Source organism: Hibiscus syriacus, unplaced genomic scaffold (genome assembly GCF_006381635.1).
Source record: "Hibiscus syriacus cultivar Baekdansim isolate YM2019G1 unplaced genomic scaffold, ASM638163v2 tig00113124_pilon, whole genome shotgun sequence".
NCBI classification, from domain to species: Eukaryota; Viridiplantae; Streptophyta; class Magnoliopsida; order Malvales; family Malvaceae; genus Hibiscus; species Hibiscus syriacus.
The window spans coordinates 1071601-1096118 of record NW_024063444.1 but is presented as its reverse complement, the minus strand read 5'-3'; the positions used below and the strand labels follow the sequence as shown (position 1 = coordinate 1096118).

Below are 24518 nucleotides of genomic sequence, written 5' to 3'. Positions count from 1 at the left end.
TTATTGTGTAATAAAAAACTTTAAACAAAAATAATAAATTTATTTAGTAAACGACATAATCGAAAAGAGCTGGGTGCTCGAGAATGTCGTATTGTCTTCAAGAACGCTAATCTGAAACAGTTGAACTTTACACTTGAACAAGATTACCATGGTAAATAATTTCAGATTAGCGACAATTAGGGTTAACCTTTACACTGCCTTCTAAATGATAATAATAATAATAATAATAAATGCAATTGTTGCATTTGATGAATAATTACATTATGGTAACTAGTGACCTTAAAAAATATCATTAAAAGAAGAGTATAAAAATCAATAAAATTCGCCAGGATGCATTGCTAAAGCCCTTTATCCGTACATGCAGATTTGCAATGCATTGATGATAAAATAGCATAACATAAACCATTCGACAAACTTAAGATTTTAAGGTCAATCACGGGTACAGTAGATAAAAATGCAATGGTCCCAACAGGTATTTTTACAAGAGGCAGCGCCATTTAACATTCTATTAATTGCTTAGATAGCCAGGGGTTTAGTGGCCACTATTCAAACTTCTTGATAAGGGACAGGTCATTTAACATTCTCTCGATGGCGTCGTCATCATGAGCACGCCCTTTAGTCTGCATCAAAGACAATTTGTTGCTATAAGTTAGAGAAAAATTAACAATTTAATCTTAATTATCCGTAAATTCTAGCTAAAAACAGCAAGAGACCATATCAAATCTAGAAATCAAATTAGCCTCAAAAGCACTAGAGGGGTGGGATAGCATCTGATGAGTCATTGCCCTTGTTTTCATGGACGAGAGAGGGGGCGGGGGCGGGGGCGGGCATCGAAACATCAAAATCCCTCTACATACGTACTAGACAATGCATATCAAAAGGATGAAAAGTATACAAGGGTAGGCAGAGAGAAACGCCAAAGAAATATATCTCAACATGAATGCAAGTGAAGAAGGATGAATAATCAATTACTATTCAAACAATGAGAGAAAAATGGGCACATAAGTTGTAAAATTAAATGCGGAGCGTGCTTAGCATTTCATACCTTGATGGAAGGCACCATAGCAATCGCTTCCTCTACAGTCTCAGGACACAGGTTGCCAAGAACGCAAAGCTGCATAAGCATAGAACACAATATATGAAGAACTTTTCTACATTGCCATTAACATCATAATTCTAAGCTTACTGCTTTCCACATATAGATCCTCACCTCGAATTCAGCTAACTGATATCTACTCAGAATTCTGAATGTCAGTTAAGGTTCACAAAAGTGAAGCAAGTTACATATCATATGAAAAGCAACAGACCAAGTGCAAACATTATCAACAATGTCATGAGAGGTTATATTAGTTGAAGATAAAACAACACCATCTACTTTTATCAGATTGTAGAAAAGTATTGATAACAAGTCAAGATGTCCTGAGACAAAGCAACTGATAGGAGAGGAGGAGCACCCGAGGAGCACCCAAAAAGCTTATCCACAGCAGTATATAAACATGCACATATGTTTAAATAAAGTCTATTTAGGAATTCTGGTAATTTAGAGGATACTCTCGAACTTGTCTAACAGCATCTGGATTTTTATAACGGCTAAAGCGCTTTACATACTGCAGTGACTTCTCAAAAACTCTGTGAAACAAAGACAAAAGACGACCATTCACTACATCAAGTGTGAGAGAAAAACTGCAATAAAGGCATGCTAATTTTTCTAAACGCCATATCCCATCAGAGAATCCACATTATACAATTAGGTTCCAATTTGATGCACGGAATTAAGGGCATAATATAATAGCATAGGATCACACTAATAAGTAGATTGCTCTTTTTTCTTCTTTTATTTTGGCTTATGCATAACAAAAGTGCCATCTCTTTATTCAGCATAAGCCTAGGATTTATCCTTCACTCTCCCCCTTATTGGATTACACAATCATATACACCATATACCCAACCGAACTAATCAATCCTATCATACACACCGAACAAACCCCTCAGGATAGAAAGTTGATACAACAAAATCAGAAATTCGGGAAACAATGTTACAAACAACAAGACATACAATAATCCTATTTCCATGGAACATAGTTTTCCCCCATGTTGGAAATTCATTTTTAAAAGCGGCTACATTTTCTAAATCATGTCATCAAAATTAAACAGAAACCCTAGTAAGTCAAATACATGGATATAACTAAACAAGAGAGGATAAGAAGAAAAATTAACGCAATTAACAGGTTGCTTATTGAACTCACTGGGAAACATGATTCGTGGGATCATCAGACATTTGCTGAATCTGCTCATACTTATGCTCAAGAATTAAAGCCACTTCACAATTCATTAAACACTTGGCCTTCAAAAATTCTGCCCATAACAAAAGAGAAACAATAAGATTGTGGGTTTTAATAATTTTACTCGGTTATGTATTGAGAAAAACGGAAAAGGGGCGGATTACCTTCTCCGATTTTGAGCTCTGCAGCGTTCTCTTCCTCTTCACCGGACATGATTGAAAAAGTAGGGTGTTTTTTTCTTCTGAAAAAAAAAATCAATATTATAAAATCATAAAAAGATAAGATCAAACAAATTAATTGTATGGATTTTCATGGCTTCTTTCACCTGTGCTTGATTTCGAGGAGAGAGGTCGGCTAGGGGGCAGAAACCTAAATTGGATTCAATGAATCTCAATCTTTCATCTATTTATACGTGTAATATTTCCTCCTCTAGGCTCTGATTGGTAATTGATTTTTGGGTAAACTACACATTTAGTATCCCAATTATCACTTTTATTCATTTTCGGTCATCTAACTATTTTGTTTTCCAAAATCATACCAAAGTTATGTTTTGATTTTATTTTGGTCACTTACTGTTAAAATACTAACAAAAATGATGACGTGACATTTTTATTTCTTTTCAATGATGACGTGGTATTATTTTATGATGATACATTAATATCATCGTTAATTTTTAACAACGAGTTACTAAAATGAAATCAAAACTAAATGTTGGGTATAATTTTAAAAAAATAGTTGGGTGACCAAACAAAGCAAAAGTGATAGTTGGGGTACTAAACGTGTAATTTACCCATGATTTTTTTATAGTTTAATTTTTTTAGAAAATATGGATTATAATTATTTTAATTTATTAAATTTATATTTAATTTTAAAATAGATTTACATTTTTATTATTAATGAATTTTAATAAAAAAGTGAAGGATTAAAAGGTAAAAAAACAATATAGTTAAACCAAATCAAACATTAAGCTGATTATATAAAAGAAGCCATATAGCGTGTTTTGATTTGTTTGAGGATTCCATGATTTTCAATCGAAAGGAATTGATCCATTTAACGAACGGTATTTTAAGTCTTAATTTGAATAAAAAATAAGGACCAAAATTAAAAATTGGTATACTTTAGGGACAAAATAAACTATTAAACTTGTATTTGAAAGTACATTAATAATATTATGACACCCTCAAAATTTTAATAAACCATTATTAACAATTAAAAAAATTACTTACAAATAAGAAAATCAATAAGAAGTTACAAGAACTTGACGAGTAGCGATTTTAGTAATAGTAATAGTGAATCGACAAAGAAACTTTCACTCACTGGTTGGCCTTGATTGAATTACTATTTTAATAATAAAAATAGATATTGTTTAGTTTAGTTTTAATTATAAAATACATAAATAACTTTTTTATATTTTATTATAATTTGAAATAATAAATACACGGAGTATATATATATATATATACATTTTGAAATGTTCATACGTGGTAGAGAAGCAAGGCGAAAAAGCCTCCTTTCCTTTAATTAATACGACGCGAACAAACTCGAAACCATTGTTTTGAAAATCGGATCGGATCGGTCAGTTTAATCGGGAATCGTTGTCTAGTCCGGTTCAATTTACACCGGTTGAACCGCTACTAGTGAATCGACCGGAATCGTTGAACCGTTCGAACCAGACCGGTTGAAAATCAGAAAAAACCGTCAATTTTGTTTTTTTAAAAAAACAAATTAAACCAAACGACGTCGTTTGTTAAACGAGCCAAGTCGAACTCGAGTATTGTTGAGCTCGACTCGAACTTGAAAACTTTAAAAGTAAGCTCAACTCGACTCAAACTCACGAGCTAAAAATTATTAAGTTCAACTCGAACTCGAAATATAATATTGAAACTTGAACTCGAAAAGACTTGAACTAAAAATAATTTAAAAACTCGATTGAAGCCTAATATTCGAGCTTGATTAAAGTGAAAGAATAGTTCACTCAATGTTCACCAAAATGTTCCATGATTTTGAATGTCAAATTACCTCTATTATTTATAGAAGTTAGTTGGGATGCTCTTCTATGTTTCTTAGTCATGTGAGATTGTTTTGTTTTCATATTTTTTTTCTTTTTAGACTTTTGGGATGCTCTTCTATGTTTCTTAGCTATGTGTAGAGATGCACATAGCCGGATTTAAATCCGATCCTGATCGGATAAAAACCGATCCGGTTTTTTCACTAAACCAAAAAATCGGTTTATAAAAAAACCGGTTCGGATCATAACCGGTTTGGAGGGCCAGATGATGTAACCGGTGTAACCGGTTTCTGTTTGAAAAAAACCGGTTTTTTAAAAAAACTGGTTTTTAATCCGGTAAAAAATTCGGTCATCCAATTTTTTAAACCCTAGATCGGATTTTTTTCCAGATAAAAAACTGGTTTTTATCCTGGTTTTTTCAAACCGGTTTTAAATCCGGTAAAAAATCCGGTCGTCCAATTTTTTCTCAAACCGGTTATACTATCCGGTTTTAAAATATTCGATCCGGTTTTAAAAAAAAACGGTTTTTCCCAAATTTGGTTTCGGATAATTTTTGCACAAAATCGGATATTCGGATTTTTTGTGCACCTCTAGCTATATGGGATTGTTTTTAAAAAAAATATTAAACCAAATAATATCATTTTATTATGATTTTTTTAGCTCCAAATTTATTTTTTAATTATAGTTATATAATTATATTTATTATTTAATATATTTTACCTTAAATATTATGTTGTAGTTAATTTGAATCATTTTGTTTCACTTGATTTTATAATTTTTAACTTATATATATTATGATTTGCTTTGAATATGACTTGTGATATAAAAAATTATTTTTTATTAAATATTGTTTTATATTTTTATTTAATTTTTTAAATAATTATGACGTCGTCCGGTTCTTCCGACCAGTCGAACTTATTCGACCGGTTGAACCAGTGAACCGATAACATGACCGGTTCGTTAACCGGTCCGGTTCTGAAAACCATGCTCGAAACTACCTACTACAAACTACAAAGCTAAGATCAAATGCCCAACGCTTCCTTTTATTTATTTATTTCTTTCTTTTCAAATTTAAGCAAATGAACATCTCAAGAAGATGCTTCACATTCTTGTTTCTTCTCATTCTTTCGAATCAAATCCTACCCGTGATCAGTCAAAGTGATCAGCAGCAGAAGACCACTACTGATGGCAGGCCATCTCCCTTCAAGATTGTATCCAACACCCTTTCTTTGTTGAAGGATGCCCATAAAAATTCTGTGGAAAAAATCAAAACAATCATCCATGATTTCCGATTGCAGTTCACTTCACCCAAGCAAGAGTACGATTCCATGGTTTGATTTTTTTTCTTTCTTTCCTTAAACTATGATTTTATGTCACGGATGCAGTTTGTGGTTCACAGTGACATTGAAAAACGTTACGATGAGGCCGTAATTTAATAACATGCCGAACGTTGGTATATGGTTGACATGTTTTGTTTGTTCTTCGTCTTTGACAGTGAAGAAGCAATGAAGAAAAGGGTTGAAACCGGTAAAGGAAATGTTGAAGAAAATGCGAAACCTGCACCAGGAACTGTTGAAAAGACGGCGAAACCTGTAGCAGAAACTGTGCAGAAGACGGATAAACATGCAGCAGAAACCTTGCAGAAGGCAGATGAGAAGGTTGAGGGGGACGGCTCAGATAAAAAAGAACCTCTTGATGAACTTTAAACAAAACCCGTAAACCATCAGTAGAGTTATTGGCTTCTTTTTTTTGTTATAAAATTTTCATCTTTTTAAGCACTGATATGCATTTATTCTCATCTCCAATGTACAGTTTTTTCTGTAGTCTAGGTTTATGGGTGAACCTTGTTAATCCTTTGAAATAAATGCTTTCACATCCATTTTCAATCAAATTTCAAAACCAGCCTTTAAGTTCCATTTTACACATTTTAAGTAAAATATATACTAATTTTGGTTTTCACTAACTTTGAAATACTTTAACTCGGGATTATAGTCAATTGATGAGAGATGAGAAGGGCTCTTAGTGTATTTGATAACTCCAACTTTGGGATAGTCGTCGATTACTGGATTTTTCTATTCTTTTTCTCTGTTCCTTTTCGTATAATTTGAGTTATGTTTTTTTTAAGAGAAAATAACCTAAGTGACCGAAAATGTCTTATAATATACGATTTTGACCAAATTTTTTTTCAATTTGCCAAAATGACCAACAAAATCGCAATGTGATCTCTAAATCGCAACGCGATCTCCAGTATCGTAAATCAGTTTCCAGATTCGCAACGCGATTTTGACTATCGCAATGCGAATATGTAAATCGCAACGCGATTCTGACTATCGCAACGCGATAATACAAAATTGCAATGTGATTGTCAAAGCGCCATTAGTATCGCAACGCGTATTTTATTTTTAAATTCCAAACACGAATATTAATATATCCCGTAATTGCAACTCATAACCTAAAACCCTAAATCACAACTCAGTCCCATCTCCATCTCTCACTCTCTACGGCGACATCCGTCCCCATCTCCGACGAAATCCGTCCCCATCTCCGGCGAAATCCGTCTATCTCCATCTCTCAGAGCCACCCTCACAATCATTCACGGTTAGAAATGGAAAATCAACCAAATCAACCACCGATGGTTATTTTTTTAATTATTTTTATTTTGAAATTTTTGCATTATTATTAGGTTTTTCATATTGAAATTAATGATAAGTTTACTGGTAATTTCAATAATAGATTAACAATTTCACTTAGATTGCTTATTAAATTCATTCGATTGTTGTCAATACTGCTAAACTGTTTAGTCTTTAACCCTGTGAAATTAGTATTTGTCTTTGTTTTGTCTTTTGGTTGAAGTAATGCAATTCATTCAAGTTTCAATTTTAGACAATGACTATTTGAAAACGAGAATCGCAACGCGAAATGAAAATCGCAACGCGAAATGAAAATCGCAACGACAAAATCGCAACGCGATTTTAGTTTCGCGTTGCGATTTTCATTTCACGTTGCGATTATCTCGTTGCGATAGTCAAATTCGCGTTGCGATAGTCATTTTTCGTGTTGCTTTTCAAATTCGCGTTGCGATAGTCATTTTTCGTGTTGCGATTTTCATTTTCGTGTTGCGATTTTAAGTTTCAAAAACTATTCTTCTTCTGCAAATTGAAACTTGAATGAATTGCATTACTTCAACAAAAAAAAAAGACAAATACGTAATTCACAGTGTTGCAAATTTAAGTTTGAAGAATAAACTACTACTACTCTTATGTTATATTGTTTTTTGGTATATCTCACAGTGTAGTTTTGGTATATCTAACTATGTTTTTTTTTTTGTAGAACTTTTTTTCGGCTCAATTGACCTTAAGGAATAAAATAAGCCTAGTCACTACAATTGCGTCGAAGCTTTCACTTGTACAAATAAAATTGTTTGAGGATACTTGCTTCGGGCCATGGCTGAAAGTACAACATCCGGGTGGAGATGCTATGTTGACCCATTTGTAGATTCAGACCATGACTAGCGATCTACCCGAGAGTATAAAATGTGGTAATGAAGAGATATGGTTTAATTTCCACCGGCGTATACGTGTTTTGGGCGGGATGAGTTTTGCTTAATCACTGGTCTACGCTTCGGACACGATGATGTAGGTCGATACACTAGTCATATACCCGCCATCATGGTTATCCTGAGTTTTTCTGAGCTGTCAATGGAGAAGCCGAATTTACACGTCGACAACTTGACGAGATTATTTAATAAGAAAGATGGTTTTACTCGGATGGATGACGTCGATGTTGTCCGAGTATGCCTTTTAGTACTTTTGCTTGCCGTCTTTTTAGGCAGAGAGGCCAGACAACCTATTTCTAAGGACCTAATATTATTGGTAGAGGACCTAAATGCATGGAACCTGTTTCCGTGGGGTTTGTATCTATGGAAAGCTACCTGGAATAAGTTGTCGTCTGCCTTTGATGACCGAAAAAGTTTGCGTGGCGATGGTTCCAAATACACTTTGTCAGGCTTTATTTGGGCCTTTAAGGTAAGAATTTATATATAATGTTTCCAAAATTATAATTAATTATTTAACAATTACTAATGTTTGTGTATTATATTGTTTGTAGATTTGGATATTTGAGGCTTTTCCTTGCATGTACACATATGCATTAAAAACTTTAAATGATATTCATAGGGCTATTTCCTGGAAGAAGAAACGGCGGCTGTTGGATTGGGAAGAGTTACTATGGTATACGATAATAAATGGTGTAAGTTAACACAAATACTACCATATATAAACAAGTTATTACTAGTACACGTTTAACTTTGTTTGAGCTTTTATATTGTTAGGAGGCCAACACTCCATTACAGAGGCTGACACCCAAGAAGGCTGAGCTTGCCACTGATTGGTGGCAAGCTAGTAAGCATTTTTTTGATGGCACAGATGATGAGCAGCCTCCACTTCGAGAGCCATCACCTCACCCAGAGCCATCACCTGATCGACCACACTATACACCTCTACACGAGAGCCGCACCTATTCCGTCACATCATCGAGCCTCTTCTCTACCATCACCTCATGATAGGCGACCGAAAAAGATGACACGAATTTATCTCTCTGTTCTCCACCTCCACGGGATGAGTTAGGGGAGTTATGTGATGAGGTCAATGCCTTACGTGAGGAGGTCGGTACTTTACGCGATGACAATGGTGCATGGCGTGATGAGGTATCTACTTTACGTGGTGAGGTAGCCGCTCTACGTGAGATGGTAGCATTATTGCAGAATGAGGTTCATACTCTACGTAACGAGGTAAGTTTAAGATTTTTCATATTTAACTTGATTTACTCGTAATTTCACTTAGATTAACCATTTCACTTAGATTGCTTAGTAAATTCATTCGGTTGCTGCCAATACTGCTAAACAGTTCTAAAATAATCCTGTGAAGTTAGTATTTGTCTTTGTTTGTCTTTGGTTGAAGTAATGCAATTATTCAAGTTTCAATTTGCAGAAGAAGAATAGTCGCAACACGAAACTTAAAATCGCAACGCGAAAATGACTATCGCAACGCAGAAATGACTATCGCAACGCGAATTTGACTATCACAACGGGATAATCGCAATGCGAAATAAAATCGCAACGAGAAAATCGTAACGCAAAACCAAAATCGCAATGCTAAACTAAATTCGCGTTGCGATTTTCATTTTTGCATTGCAATTTTCACGTTGCGATTTTTATTTCGCATTGTGATTATCCCGTTGCGATAGTCATTGCTTACTTCTGGAATGTTATGTGATGCATTTTGTGAACTATGATAGATAATGACTTAGGTGATACCGTGCAAGTTTGAAACATATTTTTCTTTGTTTTCACTGTTTAATATCATGTCTGTTTATTTACTGATTTATGTATTAATTTATTTTTAGCGGCCCGATAAGGTGGATGCTTTACGTCGGGTTTTTATTGCACGACGGGGTTCATGCATCAGACGACGTGCACATGCCATTACGTCTCTGTTCACCCCAATAGTACGAAGACTCCGTAAGAAGAAGCCCGACTCACCTGTCATCATTCAAGAGGCCTCTCATATCGTTCAAGAGGCCCCTATCATCCCTCAAGAGTCCCCTCCCGCCGTTCAAGAGGCCCCTATTATCGTTGAAGAGGTCTCTCCCACCATTCAAGAGCCCGATTCACACGGCGTAATATGTCAAATTATTGAGAAACCCTCTCACGTGCCGGACATGATGGATGAGTGTTGGCTTTCGTATGAGTTACCGGCCAGTACCATTCTGGCAGATGAAGTGGATAAGAGAAAACTACCGGAAACAATTCTGGATAATACCCTTTGGGCTAAGACCACAGTTGATTTTTATCTACATGAGCGGAGCTAAGGGTGTTACGCTGACATATACAAACTCAACGATGATATGTATTTGTTGCTTGATCGGTCTTGGTGGGGTGTGTTATTAGGGGTTGAAGACAATGGCTATTTCAATGAGGGGTAAGTCTTATATTTTTCTTATATTTCATTTTGATTAATTTTTTTTTAAATTTATGTAATTCACTAATATATGTCTTCTTTTGTAAAACAACATATTGATGCATGGGTGTCACGTCTTCTAATAATGAGGAAATTGAGGAAAAATAAAAAAATACGAGATATAAAATTATGCCGACGTCTTTTCAAGTAGTTCATTTGAAGACTCAACGAGATGAATCATATGTGTTGGGTAATGGACAATCTAAACTTTATCCTGCATGGTGGGAGGTCGATAAGGTTAGTATTTATTTTTTAAATATTTTAAAGGTGGTCATAAATAAGTGCGCAATTGAATTATTACTTATGATTGCATGTATTTATCCATGTTTTGGAACATAATCATTGGTTTCTCGTCGAGCTTCAGCTCCCATCCCTGAAGACAAAAGTATATGACAGCATGATAAATTACATATCATTGTCTGATTTGAGAGATATTATTAAGGGACGGAGCTCTCATTTGGCTAAATTCTTGGATGTGATTAATTATTGGACTTATTCTGGAAACAAGAAGCCAAAGAAGTTCAATGTTACAGTTATCAGAGACGAGACCGCGCCACAACAAACGCAGGGAGCCAGAGGGGATTGTGGTCCTCTCGTATGCATGTGCTTGGAGCATTTGACGATAGGAAGTATACAGTTTCTATCTCCCACCGATAGAGATAGAGATGCAGTAGGCTTGTGGTTTCGGCATTTTATGGCTAGAGCGATATATGCGAGACGCTGCCTACCTGCATCCGCGTTATGAAAGTGTCCATAAACAATTGGTAAGTCAAATGCAAGTGTTGTTAAGTACCTAGAATTCAATAATTTTTTGTTTGTTGGTTTTAGATGTGTAGAAAGTGTTGTTTGAGCAAATGTTTGGTTTCTGCAGGTTAATCCTGAAGTGAGCTGCGTGAAATTGATGTATGGGTGCATAAACAACTGTCTGGGGTACATTTTTTTGATTGTTTAATTGACTCTTAAAAGTTGATTTGTTTAATTGATGAGGAAAATAAGAATTATTATTATTTTTTGCTTGTTTAATTGATTTGTAAAAGTTGATTTGTAAAAGTTGATTTGTTTAATTGATGTGTAAATAATTCTTATTTGTGCTTGTTTAATTGATTGAAATGTAAAAGTTGATTTGTTGATTTCAATCTGCATCATATTGAAGGCAAAAGACCTGTTGAATGTACACTTTCACAACGCTAAACTCAAAATCGCAATGCGAAAGTTAAAATCACAATGCGAAAGCCAAAATCGCAACGCGAAAGTCAATTCGCGTTGCGATAGTCTAAATACAGTTTACGGTTTTCTCGTTGCGATAGTCAAATTCCCGTTACGATAATCAAATTCACGTTGCGATAGTCAAATTCGCGTTGCGATAGTCAAATTCGCGTTGCGATAGTCAAATTCGCGTTGTGATAGTCAAATTCGCATTGCGATAGTCAAATTCCCGTTGCGATAATCAAATTCACGTTGCGATAGTCAAATTCACGTTGCGATAGTCAAATTCGCGTTGCGATATTCAAATGAATGTGTAATAAGTGATAACAACTGAACAGATCATAGCAATGTTCAAACTCAAATTACTAATACATGCCTAACTGAAAATGTTAAAAGTTTACACATAAAATACACATAATACAACGTTTGCATTTACAAATCACCTAAGTTAATAGTCCCAAAAGGTGAAGCCGGTTGTGATTGAGATTTTGATTTTGATTGCGATTTTGATTGTCTTTTACTTGACACCATATGAGCTTTGGATTTTGATGAGGATTCATATTTTGGTAGAGGAAAAGATGATTGTGATGGTACTGGTGATCCACATATCAACCTTGTATGACCACTTTCCTTGCACCAACTACATGTCGATCTTTTCTTCTCTTCACCCTTAGACGGTATACGATTGTAACTTTTTGGTCGGCCAGGTAGCCTTCTGTCCATGGCTGGTGGCAAAACTATTTGTAAGTCATCTGGTATGTCCCACTCAGAATGATGTGGAATAGGGTAGATAATCTCGGCATAAGTCTGTCAATATACTTCTGTAGTGTAACAATCCATAGTGTATGCGCTTGAATCATCTTGGTTTAGATGAAGAGCAACTTTTATAACATGGCCACACGAATAACCAGATGTTTTCCATTTCAAACAACTACACGTCTTTGCATTTAGATCGACAAGCCCATTTACGTTTCGTTATCTTTTTTTCAGTCCATGGTGTAACACGATGTTCCAATGTTCCTGTAAATTTAAATAAATAATACTTAGTAAAATATATGATAAGTTACGAATTTAAAGAAATAATACTTGCATGGTTTCTTTTCTTGTAGTACCATTGTTGAATAGAGGCTCGAAAAAACTCCATTAACATAGTAATGGGTAATTTCCGGGAATGACGACTTAGAGCGTTGATTGATTCTGCACTATTAAACGTCATGAAACCATATCTTGCTCCATGTTGATGTACTCTTGACCATCTTTCAAACCCGACATCTTCTAGTGTTTGAGCACACTGAGGCAAAACACGTCTTAAACAATTTATATGCTTATTAAAATCCACTTCTCGATAAGCTTTTACAGCCTTCCAGTATTTCTATTTGTGATTTTTTATACCAGCAGACCTTGATTTTAGATTTCTATACAAATGAACACCACAAAGTCGATGAAAAGCATCTGGGAAACACCTTCTAACAGTGTTGTCAATTGAGTTTGCCCTATCGGATATGATTGTCAGATTGCTAATAGGACCTATGCAATCTCTAAGATGCCCCATAAACCATGTCCATGAATCAGAGGTTTCAGATTTGCCAACCCCGTAAGCTATTGGCAATATCCCATTGTTAGCATCCATAACTACTGCTAATAAGTTTACTCCAAGGTATCGACCTTTCAAATGTGCTCCGTCAACTATAATAACTGGGCGCATGCAAGAAATAAATGAACGAATCTACAAAATAATATACACAAGAAATATAATCATTTAAATGTGAAATGCATGTAACTAACAAAAATGAGTCAACAAAATTATATTGATTTACTAACCACAGCACCAATGGCGATAAACAACAACTCAAAGCGTCCATCTCTATCTGTTTTGATATGAGTTACCGACCCAGGATTTTTCAACTTTAAATTGTGACAATAAGCCGACAGTTGGGCAAACGATGCTTCTGGCGACCCCCTCAACAATTCCAAGGCATAACATTTGACTCTCTAATCTTGAGAATATGAGATACTAATCTTGAACCGAGCATTCATGTCAGTCATAATTTCATGTCCCCGATATACCCTGCCATTCAAAAACATTAACTCAGCCATAAAACCACCCAACACCTTTTTGTTTGCCTGTCTATGGTGAGGAAAAACTTGGGTTCTTGAACATGTATGTTTATAAATAAAAGTCCTAACTTGAAACATTTCGCAATCTTTTATCCTCTTTGCAATCATACGCCATGTACAGTTTTTGTCAATCATACACCTTGTTTCGAAACGATCTTTGCTTGATTTGTTAACTTTTAGTTGATAGCCATCTTCCACACATTTCGTTTACAAAGCTATCTTCAAGTCTTCCTTTGTATCAAAACAATCATCTTTCTTGATACGAATAATTTTTGTGTAACAATTAGGGATGGCAACTCAACCCGAATCCGACGGGTTCCGACCTGACCTGACCCGATCGGGTCGGATTTTTTTAAAAAAATTTCGGGTTCAGGTCGGGTCGGGTCGGGTTTTTTTTAAATGTACTGTTCGGGTCGGGTCGGGTCGGGTTTAGGGTGAAAAAAATCCGACCCGACCCGACCCGAAAATATATATATTTTATCCTATATATTAGGGATAATTACAATAATGTCCCTCCATATATAATTTTTTTCAATTAAGTCACTGTTTTCATTGAATAAAATTTTTATTATTATTATTTCGGGTCGGGTCGGGTCGGGTCGGGTTTCTAAGTCATATATTCGGGTCGGGTCGGGTCGGGTGAAACCTTAATTTCGTCGGGTCGGGTCGGGTCACGGGTGAAAAACCCTTTCTTCTCGGGTCGGGTCGGGTGGCCCAAAAACCCGACCCGACCCGACCCATTGCCATCCCTAGTAATAATCAACTGCTATCTTTACCAACTCTTCTTCCGGTATCTGAAGTAATTCTGGCATATTCCAGTTATACTCCCATGGCATTTTTTTCAGGGACTTTTCTTCGGGGATTTATTCTTCTTCTTTTTCTTCTTCAGGGTTATATGAATTACATAATGGACGTTCAACATATTAATTCATGGTCGTAACTTCCTCCTCATTATCATCAACAACATCTTCCTCGGCAGCGGCTGTTTTATCATCAAAATTCGGGTATTGACCAATATCAAAATCATTACACGCAGGGTATGTTTCTTCTTCTGAAATATCATCAAAATTCGAGTATTGACCAAGATCAAAATCCGGGTATTGACCAAGTTCAAATTTCGAATACTGACTAGTATTCACAATTTTTTCTGTTGGCTCATCATCGTCTAACTGGTCAATACGAAAACTGAAATTTGGTGCTGAAAGTTGATTGGAATTTGGATTAAGGAAAGGTTGTGGGTTTTGAGATTGTGTTTGGTATTGGAAATGTGGTGAAACAAAATTTGCTTGGTGATGAAATTGTGGTGGAACCATTAAATTTTGAGCACCATAAACTGGGGTTGAAAAACTTAGTTGATTACTACCCGCTACTGACCCAACTTCACTACTTCTAGGTTCAACAACATACAATGTAACATCATCTTGCGAAACACTAATGTAAGTAATGAATCGTTCAACATTTTCATTGTCGGTTAATAAATAAACTTTACCTTTTCTCTGATAAGATAACCTAAATCCACTTAGGAGCTCTAAATTCAATTTATTTGCAACACGTAACATTAGAGTTTCATAAGTTAACTTTTTCAATGACAGATTTAGTTGAAGATTCATGGGTAAAGGCATATATTATAAAACACCATGAACATTCTCCCATAACCCTCCAAAACATAAATCTATCCAAACATGATCAATATTAGATGATTTCATTATTGTAAATTAATTTACTAAACAAACAAGCTGCGAAACTAAAACCTGTTGCCGGATGGGGAAGGATGTCGATGGATATAGGATGTCGTTAGATATAGGAACGAATGTCATCGAAGAGAGTGATAGATGGAGATGGAATGAGTTGCGATTTAGGGATTTAGGTTATGAGTTGTTGCTGCTGCGTAGTTATATACCCAAAACATTTGTGTTACGAAATTAAAACCTGTTGCGAATTTGAAATTCAGTGTTGCGATAGTCAGAATCGCGTTGTGATTTACATATTCGCATTGCGATTTTCTAAAATCGCAACATGAATTTGGAAAATCGCAATGCGATAGTCAAAATCGTGTTACGAATCTGGAAACTGATTTGCGATACTGGAGATCGCGTTGCGATTTAGAGATCGCATTGCGATTTAGAGATCGCATTGCGATTTTGTTGGTCATTTTGGCAAATCAGAAAAAAGTTGGTCAAAATCGTATATTATAAGGCATTTTCGGTCACTGAGGTTATTTTCTCTTTTTTTAATTAGTCTTTCTATTTTTTATGAAAATGATAGATGATTTAGACTATTTTTATTATAACGCTTCAAAAAATTTAATGTTGGATTTCTTTATATTAATCATAAAATATTAGCTTTTGAGATTAGAAAATAATAATAAGACTTAAAGTAAGTTAAGGGGTCGTTTGGGAATGCTTATGGTAGTATTTTTGGCTCAAAATTCTGTTTGAAATGCATAAACATTCACAAACAATTCATTTTCAACCAAAAATACATGTTTAAAAGTGATTATTGACTCAAACCAAGAAGCTATAAAAATGGTAATGTTGTTTTGGAAAAGTTCATTTGGAGAAGTACTCCCAAACAAAGCCAAGTCATTCTTGAAAAATGATTGTTGGAGTTTGGTTTTTAGACTAAATCATAAAGTTTAGAAGTTTGAAGGATAATTTTCCAAATTGGTGGAATATGATTTATAAACGTTGTTCAAGATAATTGACAAATTTCGGGTAATTTTGTGAATAAGTAAAAGTTTCAAGAATCAAAGTGAACAAATTTCAAAAACTAGAAGAACCATAAAAAATGATTGGTTCTCATGTAAATGCTAATCGGAAATTAGTATAATTTTTAATTAAATAAAAAATATTTTATTATTCAAGAAAAAAATAGTAGATAATGGATAATAATACTTTAAGGGGTTTATTATTTCATTTGATTTTATAAGATAATGATGAATGAAAATATAATTTTACCACTTTCCTTTTCTCTTCATCTTCTCCAAACCGTGGGAATTGATTGAGCTAAGGAAATCTTTCAAGATTTGGTTGATTTTGTATAGAAAATAGGTAATTTTATTAGTTTTATAATCTAATCCTTTACATTTCGGTAAAGAAAATAAGTGATATGTGAGGGTAATTAAGTCTTTACTAAAGGCTAGGGTTTTGAGGTTGTGAAGAGGGAGATGTGATTTTCATGTTAGAAAAGCACTATTCATATTATTTTTAAAGTATTTAGAGGCTTTTTAATATGAATTTATAGTAATATATATTATTCATGTGTTGTATTGAAGCTTGTGTAATTTGCAAGAGGGCTCTTCCAAAGCTAGAGGCAAGAGCATGCTAGAATATTGATCCATGGAAAGATCATATACGAAAAGGTATAAGATATATGTTGTTGAAAAGCATGTTATATGAATTTGATATGGTGGTATAGTTGGGGATGGATGAAATATATTGGAACAATTATTGTAATTAGTGGGATTTATCTTATTTTTATTTTGAAATTTGAATTTTCTTCTATTAATAATTTATTTTATTAGTTTGTGTCTACCATAAAATTTTGTTTGTTCACATCCACTTTGTGTTGTTAATATATGTGTTGTGTGATTTGATTCATTCGCAATTGGTGCAAGTATACACGTCGCAAGTTATAATATAAAATAGATATCGTCTCTATAGGGATTGGCAAAACTTTGTGCTCTAACTCCTTGCACTGTAAAAATAATAAATTGGTGATAGTAGAAGTTTGAATTAACGAGTAAAATAAAGATGCAAGTAATAAAAGAAGATTGTGATCAAATAAGAGAGCAAGTCGGGTTATCGTGGGTCGTGGTGTGATGACTATATGAATAGTCTGAGCAATTGATAGCCGAGGAAACTCGATTGCTATGACAACTGAGAATGATTCAATTACCGTAACAACTGGGTTCCTCCCTTCAAAGCTCGGCGAAGCGTTTTTCAATGTCTTCTTGTTATCCCTAACCCGAAGAACTGATCAATTATGCATGCCTTGGTGATACATCCCTGCATTAACCATGGGTGAACAACAACTGATCTTGTGCCCCTTTTAGCCATTAAAATCCAAATCTTATCCCTAAAATGGATTAACTTTCACCAACGTTTGAATCTAACTCGCCCGATATTAGATAAATGGATAATTCTCGAGATCCTCTCCTAATTCACTCGAAATCAAATTAAGAACCAAGAATGAACAAACTTTGAATTTAAACCGCAATAAATGAACCGAAACAAATCTAAACATTTTTACAACCACAAAAACCCAATAACCCAAGCCAATTTAGTTTAGTTCATGGCTGGGTGAAAAAGAAATACAAGATAAAAATTCACAAACATGAAAATAGAAAAAAAAAGAAAAAGAAAAAAAACTTACGATCAGCTCTCAGGCTTTCTCTCTAGTCGGCCCCCTTGTAGATTACGATTTGATTAATATTATAGGAGATGATTAGGTCAAATTGGTTGTTGATAAGGATAAGTTTTATTTGGAATAAAAGAGGTAATAAATCTATTTTATCTTTATCCTCAAACTCTTTGCAAATTAGACTTCTTTATCTCCTTAAATTCTGTGTGGAATTCTAGGTTTTTAGGATTTTTTCCTTGTTTGTCGTTCTTATCTTGAATGAGGTGGACTTCTCCAGTCATCTTCAAAAATTGGTTTGACATACCCTTCAGAAATCAGCTTTCAATGCCCGACAATTCCTGCTTGTCAAGGCAATCCCTAACCTGCACAAATTAACACACACCAATATCTTTTCCACACAAAAAAAAACAAAATGTAAAATCAAACTTAACAGGGAAGGAAAATATGAAATCATGCATGAATGACTAATATGCAACTAAAATGGGCCCAAGTGTAACAATAATTATGAGTAAAATGGTAGAAAATATAGTACTTTTGTGCACTTAACACACCTCCAAACTCGAACTATTAATTGTTCTTAAGCAATGCATAACATCCACTCCCTCACAACAATTAGATAACATCAATCTTATACTTGTTTTGCACCTGTTACTTTAAAACCTTAGGAATTTTCTGCCAATCACCTTCAAACCTCAAGATAACAAGAAATCAACTCAAATCAACTTATGATGCTCGTGTATGTGTGTGCTCTTAGTAAAGAAGGTTTACCACCATGGGTATTTGCAGAGAATATCATAATTATCAAAGTAATTAATAAAGCAAAAGATGTCACAACAATTACTATTTAGCTTAACTAGAGCTTCAGCTTATCATAACTACCTACGAGTACTTGAGTAGTAAGATGTTGTCAACAACGATCCCCCTAGCCTTTTAGGTAGAGTCATCCAGTGAAGACTTTTATTCACTCATGTTATTCACGACTATCTTTCCTACTTAGTATTCATTAAGCGTACCGAACTTGCCTTAGCAGCGGAGTGTTATAGAGCTAAAAGATTACTGTGAACAATTTATTCGGTTGAGTTTACCTTCATGGTAAAGATTATTGTGAGCAGTCGAGAATTGAAAAGAAGTACTAATTGCCCTGGTAATGGTTTCAATTATAACATGGGAGGTTTCTCTCTAAAAGACTTTTCGAGTTTTCCTTCTTTACCTAAGTAGTCTTATGATTCGAAATATTTACCTGGTCGATTTACTATCCAGTGGGCTACATCTTGCTCTCTATCATCCGGTTCATCAATTTCCTCTAGTTCGACAATAGAATTGTCACGGTAATTCTCATTTACTTCAAAATTGAATTCGGTGGTGGCGTGAATAACTTGACATTCTTCTGGATCATCAGCATACTTTAAGGTTGGAAAAACATTCAGTTTAACTTGTTGGTTAATCACTCTCATAGTGAGTTATCCCATTTCGATATAAATTAAGGTTCTTCCCGTTGCAAGAAATGGTCTTCCAAGGATAATAGGAGTGAACTCATCTTCTCAACAATCTAAAACAACGAAGTCAGTTGGAAAAATAAATTTATCAACTCTTACCAGTATATCTTTAATTTTTCCCTCTGGTTGAATATATGATATGTCTGCAAGCTGTAGCATAACTGTCGCATGTGTGTCACCTTCTCGATTCCCAATATTGTGAACAAATATTTAGACATAAGGTTTATGCTCACTCCAAGATCGCATAACGCCTTCCCGACATAATGATTTCTAATTGTACATGGTATTGTGAAACTACCGGGATCTTTTAGTTTGGGTGGCATTCGGTTGTGCAACATGACCATGCATTCCTCTATCACAACAATTGTTACAAACTCTCATAGCCTAGTTATCTTAGAGACAATATCCTTAAGGAACTTAACATAGTTTGACATTTGCTCGATCGCCTTAACCAACGGAAAGTTGATGTGAACTTGCTTCAAGATGTCCAATAATTTCTTGAACTAGTATTCTTGTTTCCGTCTTTTCGTCCTTTGAGGGCATGGTGGTGGAATTCAGATCTTCTCATACTTCCCGTATGTTTGAAATTTGATAGATGTACTTGCTTTTGTATCTGGAATTACCAAGGCATGTAGACTTACATGGATAATCATCGGTTCATCAATATCGATCATAGCATTGTTGCTGGATGCATTTTTCTAAACATAGGTATGTTCTGCCAGTTGAGTTTTATCCGTGGATTATGCAGGGGTTTCAATTAGCTTTCGCCCACTTTGGGTGGTGACTACCTTACATTGCTCGTGGCCTACTCCCTTTGTTACCTCAGTATCTCTGGGTAAACCACCTAGTGGTCTTGTATTCAAGTTCTGGGCAAATTATTAGACTTGTGTCTCCAAGGATTTCAAAGTTTCCTCTTGGTTCTGCAGTCTTATCTCATTCCTGATAATGAAAGCGCCCGTCCTTTTCATGAAACCACTATTCTCAACCATGTAAGATTCAATTTTTAAAATAAAAGATTTGAGAGAATTTTCCAAAGAATTGGATGGTATTGCTTGTTGTTGTGGCATTTGTTGCCTTGGCATATTCTACTGAAATACTGATGCTTATGTATCGTGATTATTCTGATTGAGGGTATTATTCAGGTTACCCTATGAAAAATTTGGGTGCTTCCTCCAAGTTGGAGTGTACGTGTTAGATATCACATTCTGTTCTGGTTGTAATTTCTAATATAGAAGCTAGATTCTGGGTTTTGTGGGCACTCAAAAGAATCATGGTTACCATTACATAACTCACAAAAGGAATTTATTACCTTGATCTCCTGTGGATTGCTTTGTCAATGTATATTCTTAACCAAGTTGGTTAAGGTAGCCAATTGTGCGAAAATAGTGTCTGTTGTATCAAGCTCGTTTATTATGGTATTACGTCGAACTCCTCCTCTTCTAGTAGTTGAAAATCGATAATCATTCTTGACAAGATGGTTCAGAATCTTCATTGCTTCCTCCTATGACATGTCGAGAAGTGTTCCGTTTGTCGAAGCATTTAGCATCATCCTCGTCAACGTATTCACTGAGTTGTAGAATATCGTCACTTGTGTCCATAGTGGAATCTGTGAATGGGACATTTGAGTAAAAAATCATTGTATCGGTCCCAAGCCTCGTACATGGATTCATCATCTACCTGTCGAAAAGAAGTAATATTGTTACACAATTTATCAGTCATATTTATAGAACTAAATCTAGCAAGAAAATCTCGACATAAATCTATTCAAGATTCTAGAGATTCGGACATGATACTATTCAACCACAATTTGGCCTTATCCCTTAGTGAATAGGGGAATAATTTTAGCTTTAAGACATCCTCATGGATTCCTTGTTGCTTGAATGAATTGCAAATTTCCAGGAATAATTTGAGATGTTGTTTGAGATCTTCCATTACCGATCCGCCAAATTGATCAATTGTGTTGATCATATTTCAATATTATTGGTTTTAATTCGAAGTAAGCGACTTCTATTTCAGGTGTGACAACTCATGGATTGAGACTGTTAAGATATTCTTCTAAGTAGTCTCAAATGGGTTTGTTCCTTACAATTATCTGGTTGCCAATTGAGTCAACGAGTTGGTCTCTCATTGCTGCTCATTGCTCGTATATTCTTTTATGAAAACTCACTTTATTTCAGGTTCAAATGGATATTTTGGTGATGTTGGTCTCGCCCTGGTCACACACAGATGCAAAACAACAAATTATAAGCCCCTTAAATCTAAAAAGAAAGAGAAATAATAATAATAATAATAATAATAATAATAATAAAGGTGCAAGAAATAAAAAAATAAAGTCGTTATTGCTAATCCCAGGCAACAGCTCTTAAACCTTTTTGGGTGATTTGAGTGCTTCGTAATTGTTGCAAGTATTCACGTAGCAAGTTATAATATAAAATAGATATCGTCTCCATAGGGATTGGTGTAACTATGTGTTCTAACAAGTAAAATAAAGATGCAAGTAAATAAAAGAAGTTTGTGATTGAATAAGAGAGCAAGCCAGGTTATCGTGAGTTGTGGTGTGATGACTGTATGAATAGTCTGAGCAATTGATTGACGAGGAAAATCGATTTCCGTGACAACTGAAAATTATTCAATTGTTGTAACAACTAGTTTCCTCCCTTCAAAGCTCGGCGAAGCATTCTTCAATGTCTTCTTGTTATCCATAACCCGAAGAACTAATTAATTATGCATGCCTTGGTGATACATCCCTGTGTTAACCATGGGTGAACAACAACCAATCTTGCGCTCCTTTTAGCCGTTGAAATCTGAATCTTATCCTTAAGATGGATTAATCTTCACCAACATTCGTTAGAATGAAGATCGTGCTCATTCGTTTCTTGAATCTAACTCTCTCGATATTAGATAAATGAATAATTCTCAAGATCCTCACCCAATTTACTCGAAATCAAATTAAGAACCAAGAATGAACAAACTTTGAATTTAAACTGCAATAAATGAACCTAAACAAATCCAAATGTTTTCACAACCACAAAAACCCAATAGCCCAAGCCAATTTAGTTTAGTTCATGGCTGGGTGCAAAAGAAATACAATATAAAAATTCCCAGACATAAAATTAGAAAAAAAGGAAGAAAATAAGAAAACTTGTGATCAACTCTCGATTTTTCTCTCTAGTCGGCCCCTTGTAGATTGCGATTTGATTGATATTTATAAGAGATTATTAGGTTAAATTGGTTGTTGATGAGGATGAGTCTTAGTTGGAATAAAAGAGGTAATAAATCTCTTTTATCTTTATCCTTAAACTCCTTGTGAATTAGACTTCTTTGTCTCCTTAAATTCTGCATGGAATTCCAGATTTTTAGGATTTTTTTCCTTGTCGTTCTTATCTTGAATGAGGTGGACTTCTCTAGTCATCTGCGGCAATCGACTCGGCAGATCCTTCAGAAATCAACTTCCAATGCCACGACAATTCCTGTTTGCCAAGGCAATCCCTAACTTGCACAAATTAACACACACCAACAACATCTTTTCCCCAAAAAACCAACCAAAATGTAATATTAAACTTAACGATGAAGGAAACTATGAAATCATGCATGAATGACTAATAATGCAACTAAAATGGACCCAAGTCTAGCAATAGTTGAGTAAATAAGTAGAAAATATAGTACTTTTATACACTTAACAATGTGTATCTACTCTAAAAAAATATTTCCGAGTCCCTCGTTCATTGTAAGAATGATCATCTCTAAGGCTATATTAACATGACAAGCATACTAAAAAATACGATTAATGAATATATTGGTAAAAGTGACATCATACGTCAGTAGATCTTGTTAAAGAAATTATGTATCTGTTACTCTTATCTTCTTCACCTCGAGTGCAAAAATAACATGAGATATGAAATTGAGTCTTTTACTTTCTACCACCAACTCTAAATAATCCTTATCTCACATCAAAATATGTTTAGTAACAAAACCCATATAAACAAGGTGTTACCAACCAATTCATATGTCGTAGACATCAAAATCTCACAATGACATTTCCATCAAAACAACAAGAAATATATGTCCCAAAATCATCAATGGGCATATCCACTAAAAAGACTTTCACGTATCACTATGCTCGATAGGAATCCAAATATGATTCACCAAGTTACTCAAGATATAGGAATGAAACTATCCCGAATCAATCAGAGAATACAATGGAAAAATTAGAACATATAATTACTTGTAATTACATTCGTCGAGATATGATCGTGTGGCTCACAAAGCGCATAATCTCTAGCTGAACCAGCAGACTAGATCGAAGTATCTTCGACACAAACCATGATCCCATGCGTATAATTAGAGACTTAACAAAACAATATCATATAATTAGAGGACTATTTATGAACTTTATCCTAATTTTTAATATATATTGAAACCCATAATTAATAGAGAAAATAACTTCAGTGACCGAAAATGTCTTATAATATACGATTTTAACCAACTTTTTTTGGATTTGCAAAAATGACCAATAAATTCGCAACGCGAACTCCAATTTCGCAACACATGTTCCAAAATCGCAACACGAATATGTAAATCGCAACAATAATATGTAAATTGCAATGCAGTTTTCCAAAATTGCAACGCCATTTTCCAAATTCGCAACGCCAATATGTAAATCGCAACGCTTATTACCGATGTAGGTAAACAAAACTATCTCAACGCGATTTTTAAATTCGCAACAAGATTTTCAAATTCGCAACGCTAATTACTTATAAAAGTAAACAGTACTATCGCAACGCGATTTACAAATTTGCAACGAGATTTTTAAATTCGCAACGCTAATTAGCGACATAGATAAACAGTACCATCGCAATGCGATTTTCAAATTTGCAATGCGATTTTCAAATTCGCAACGCTAATTACCGATATAGGTAAACAGTACTATCGCTACGCGATTTATAAATTCGCAACGCTAATTATCGATATAGGTAAATAGTACTATCGCAACGCGATTTACAAATTCGCAACGAGATTTTCAAATTCG

The 24518-nt window shown here is 34.7% G+C and overlaps 1 protein-coding gene and 1 non-coding gene across 2 annotated transcripts; one reads left to right on the top strand and one right to left on the bottom strand.

Annotated features, from left to right (window-relative positions):
• Nucleotides 1–308: 308 nt before the first annotated feature.
• On the bottom strand, nucleotides 309–2676 carry LOC120185624 (DNA-directed RNA polymerase II subunit 4-like). The gene is made up of 7 exons (XM_039189796.1): nucleotides 2608–2676; nucleotides 2447–2523; nucleotides 2247–2355; nucleotides 1552–1629; nucleotides 1211–1244; nucleotides 1046–1114; nucleotides 309–620 (listed from the first exon to the last, which is right to left on the bottom strand). Exons 2-7 carry the CDS (start codon nucleotides 2493–2495, stop codon nucleotides 543–545), a joined length of 417 nt encoding a protein of 138 aa, XP_039045727.1. The 5' UTR covers nucleotides 2496–2523; nucleotides 2608–2676; the 3' UTR covers nucleotides 309–542.
• Nucleotides 2677–21093: 18417 nt separating this feature from the next.
• LOC120185874 lies at nucleotides 21094–21199 on the top strand. Its single transcript, XR_005522162.1, has one exon. It is a non-coding gene; the product is annotated as a small nucleolar RNA R71 (small nucleolar RNA).
• Nucleotides 21200–24518: the final 3319 nt, after the last annotated feature.

Bases quoted from the DNA above. Each gene is read 5' to 3' on its own strand.
- LOC120185624 (XM_039189796.1), bottom strand. From the start codon at position 2,495: ATGTCCGGTGAAGAGGAAGAGAACGCTGCAGAGCTCAAAATCGGAGAA. The intron at 2,356-2,446 runs GTAATCCGCCCC...TGTTATGGGCAG, and splicing joins AGAGCTCAAAATCGGAGAAG to AATTTTTGAAGGCCAAGTGT. The intron at 1,115-1,210 runs GTGAGGATCTAT...ATGCTTATGCAG, and splicing joins ATCAGTTAGCTGAATTCGAG to CTTTGCGTTCTTGGCAACCT.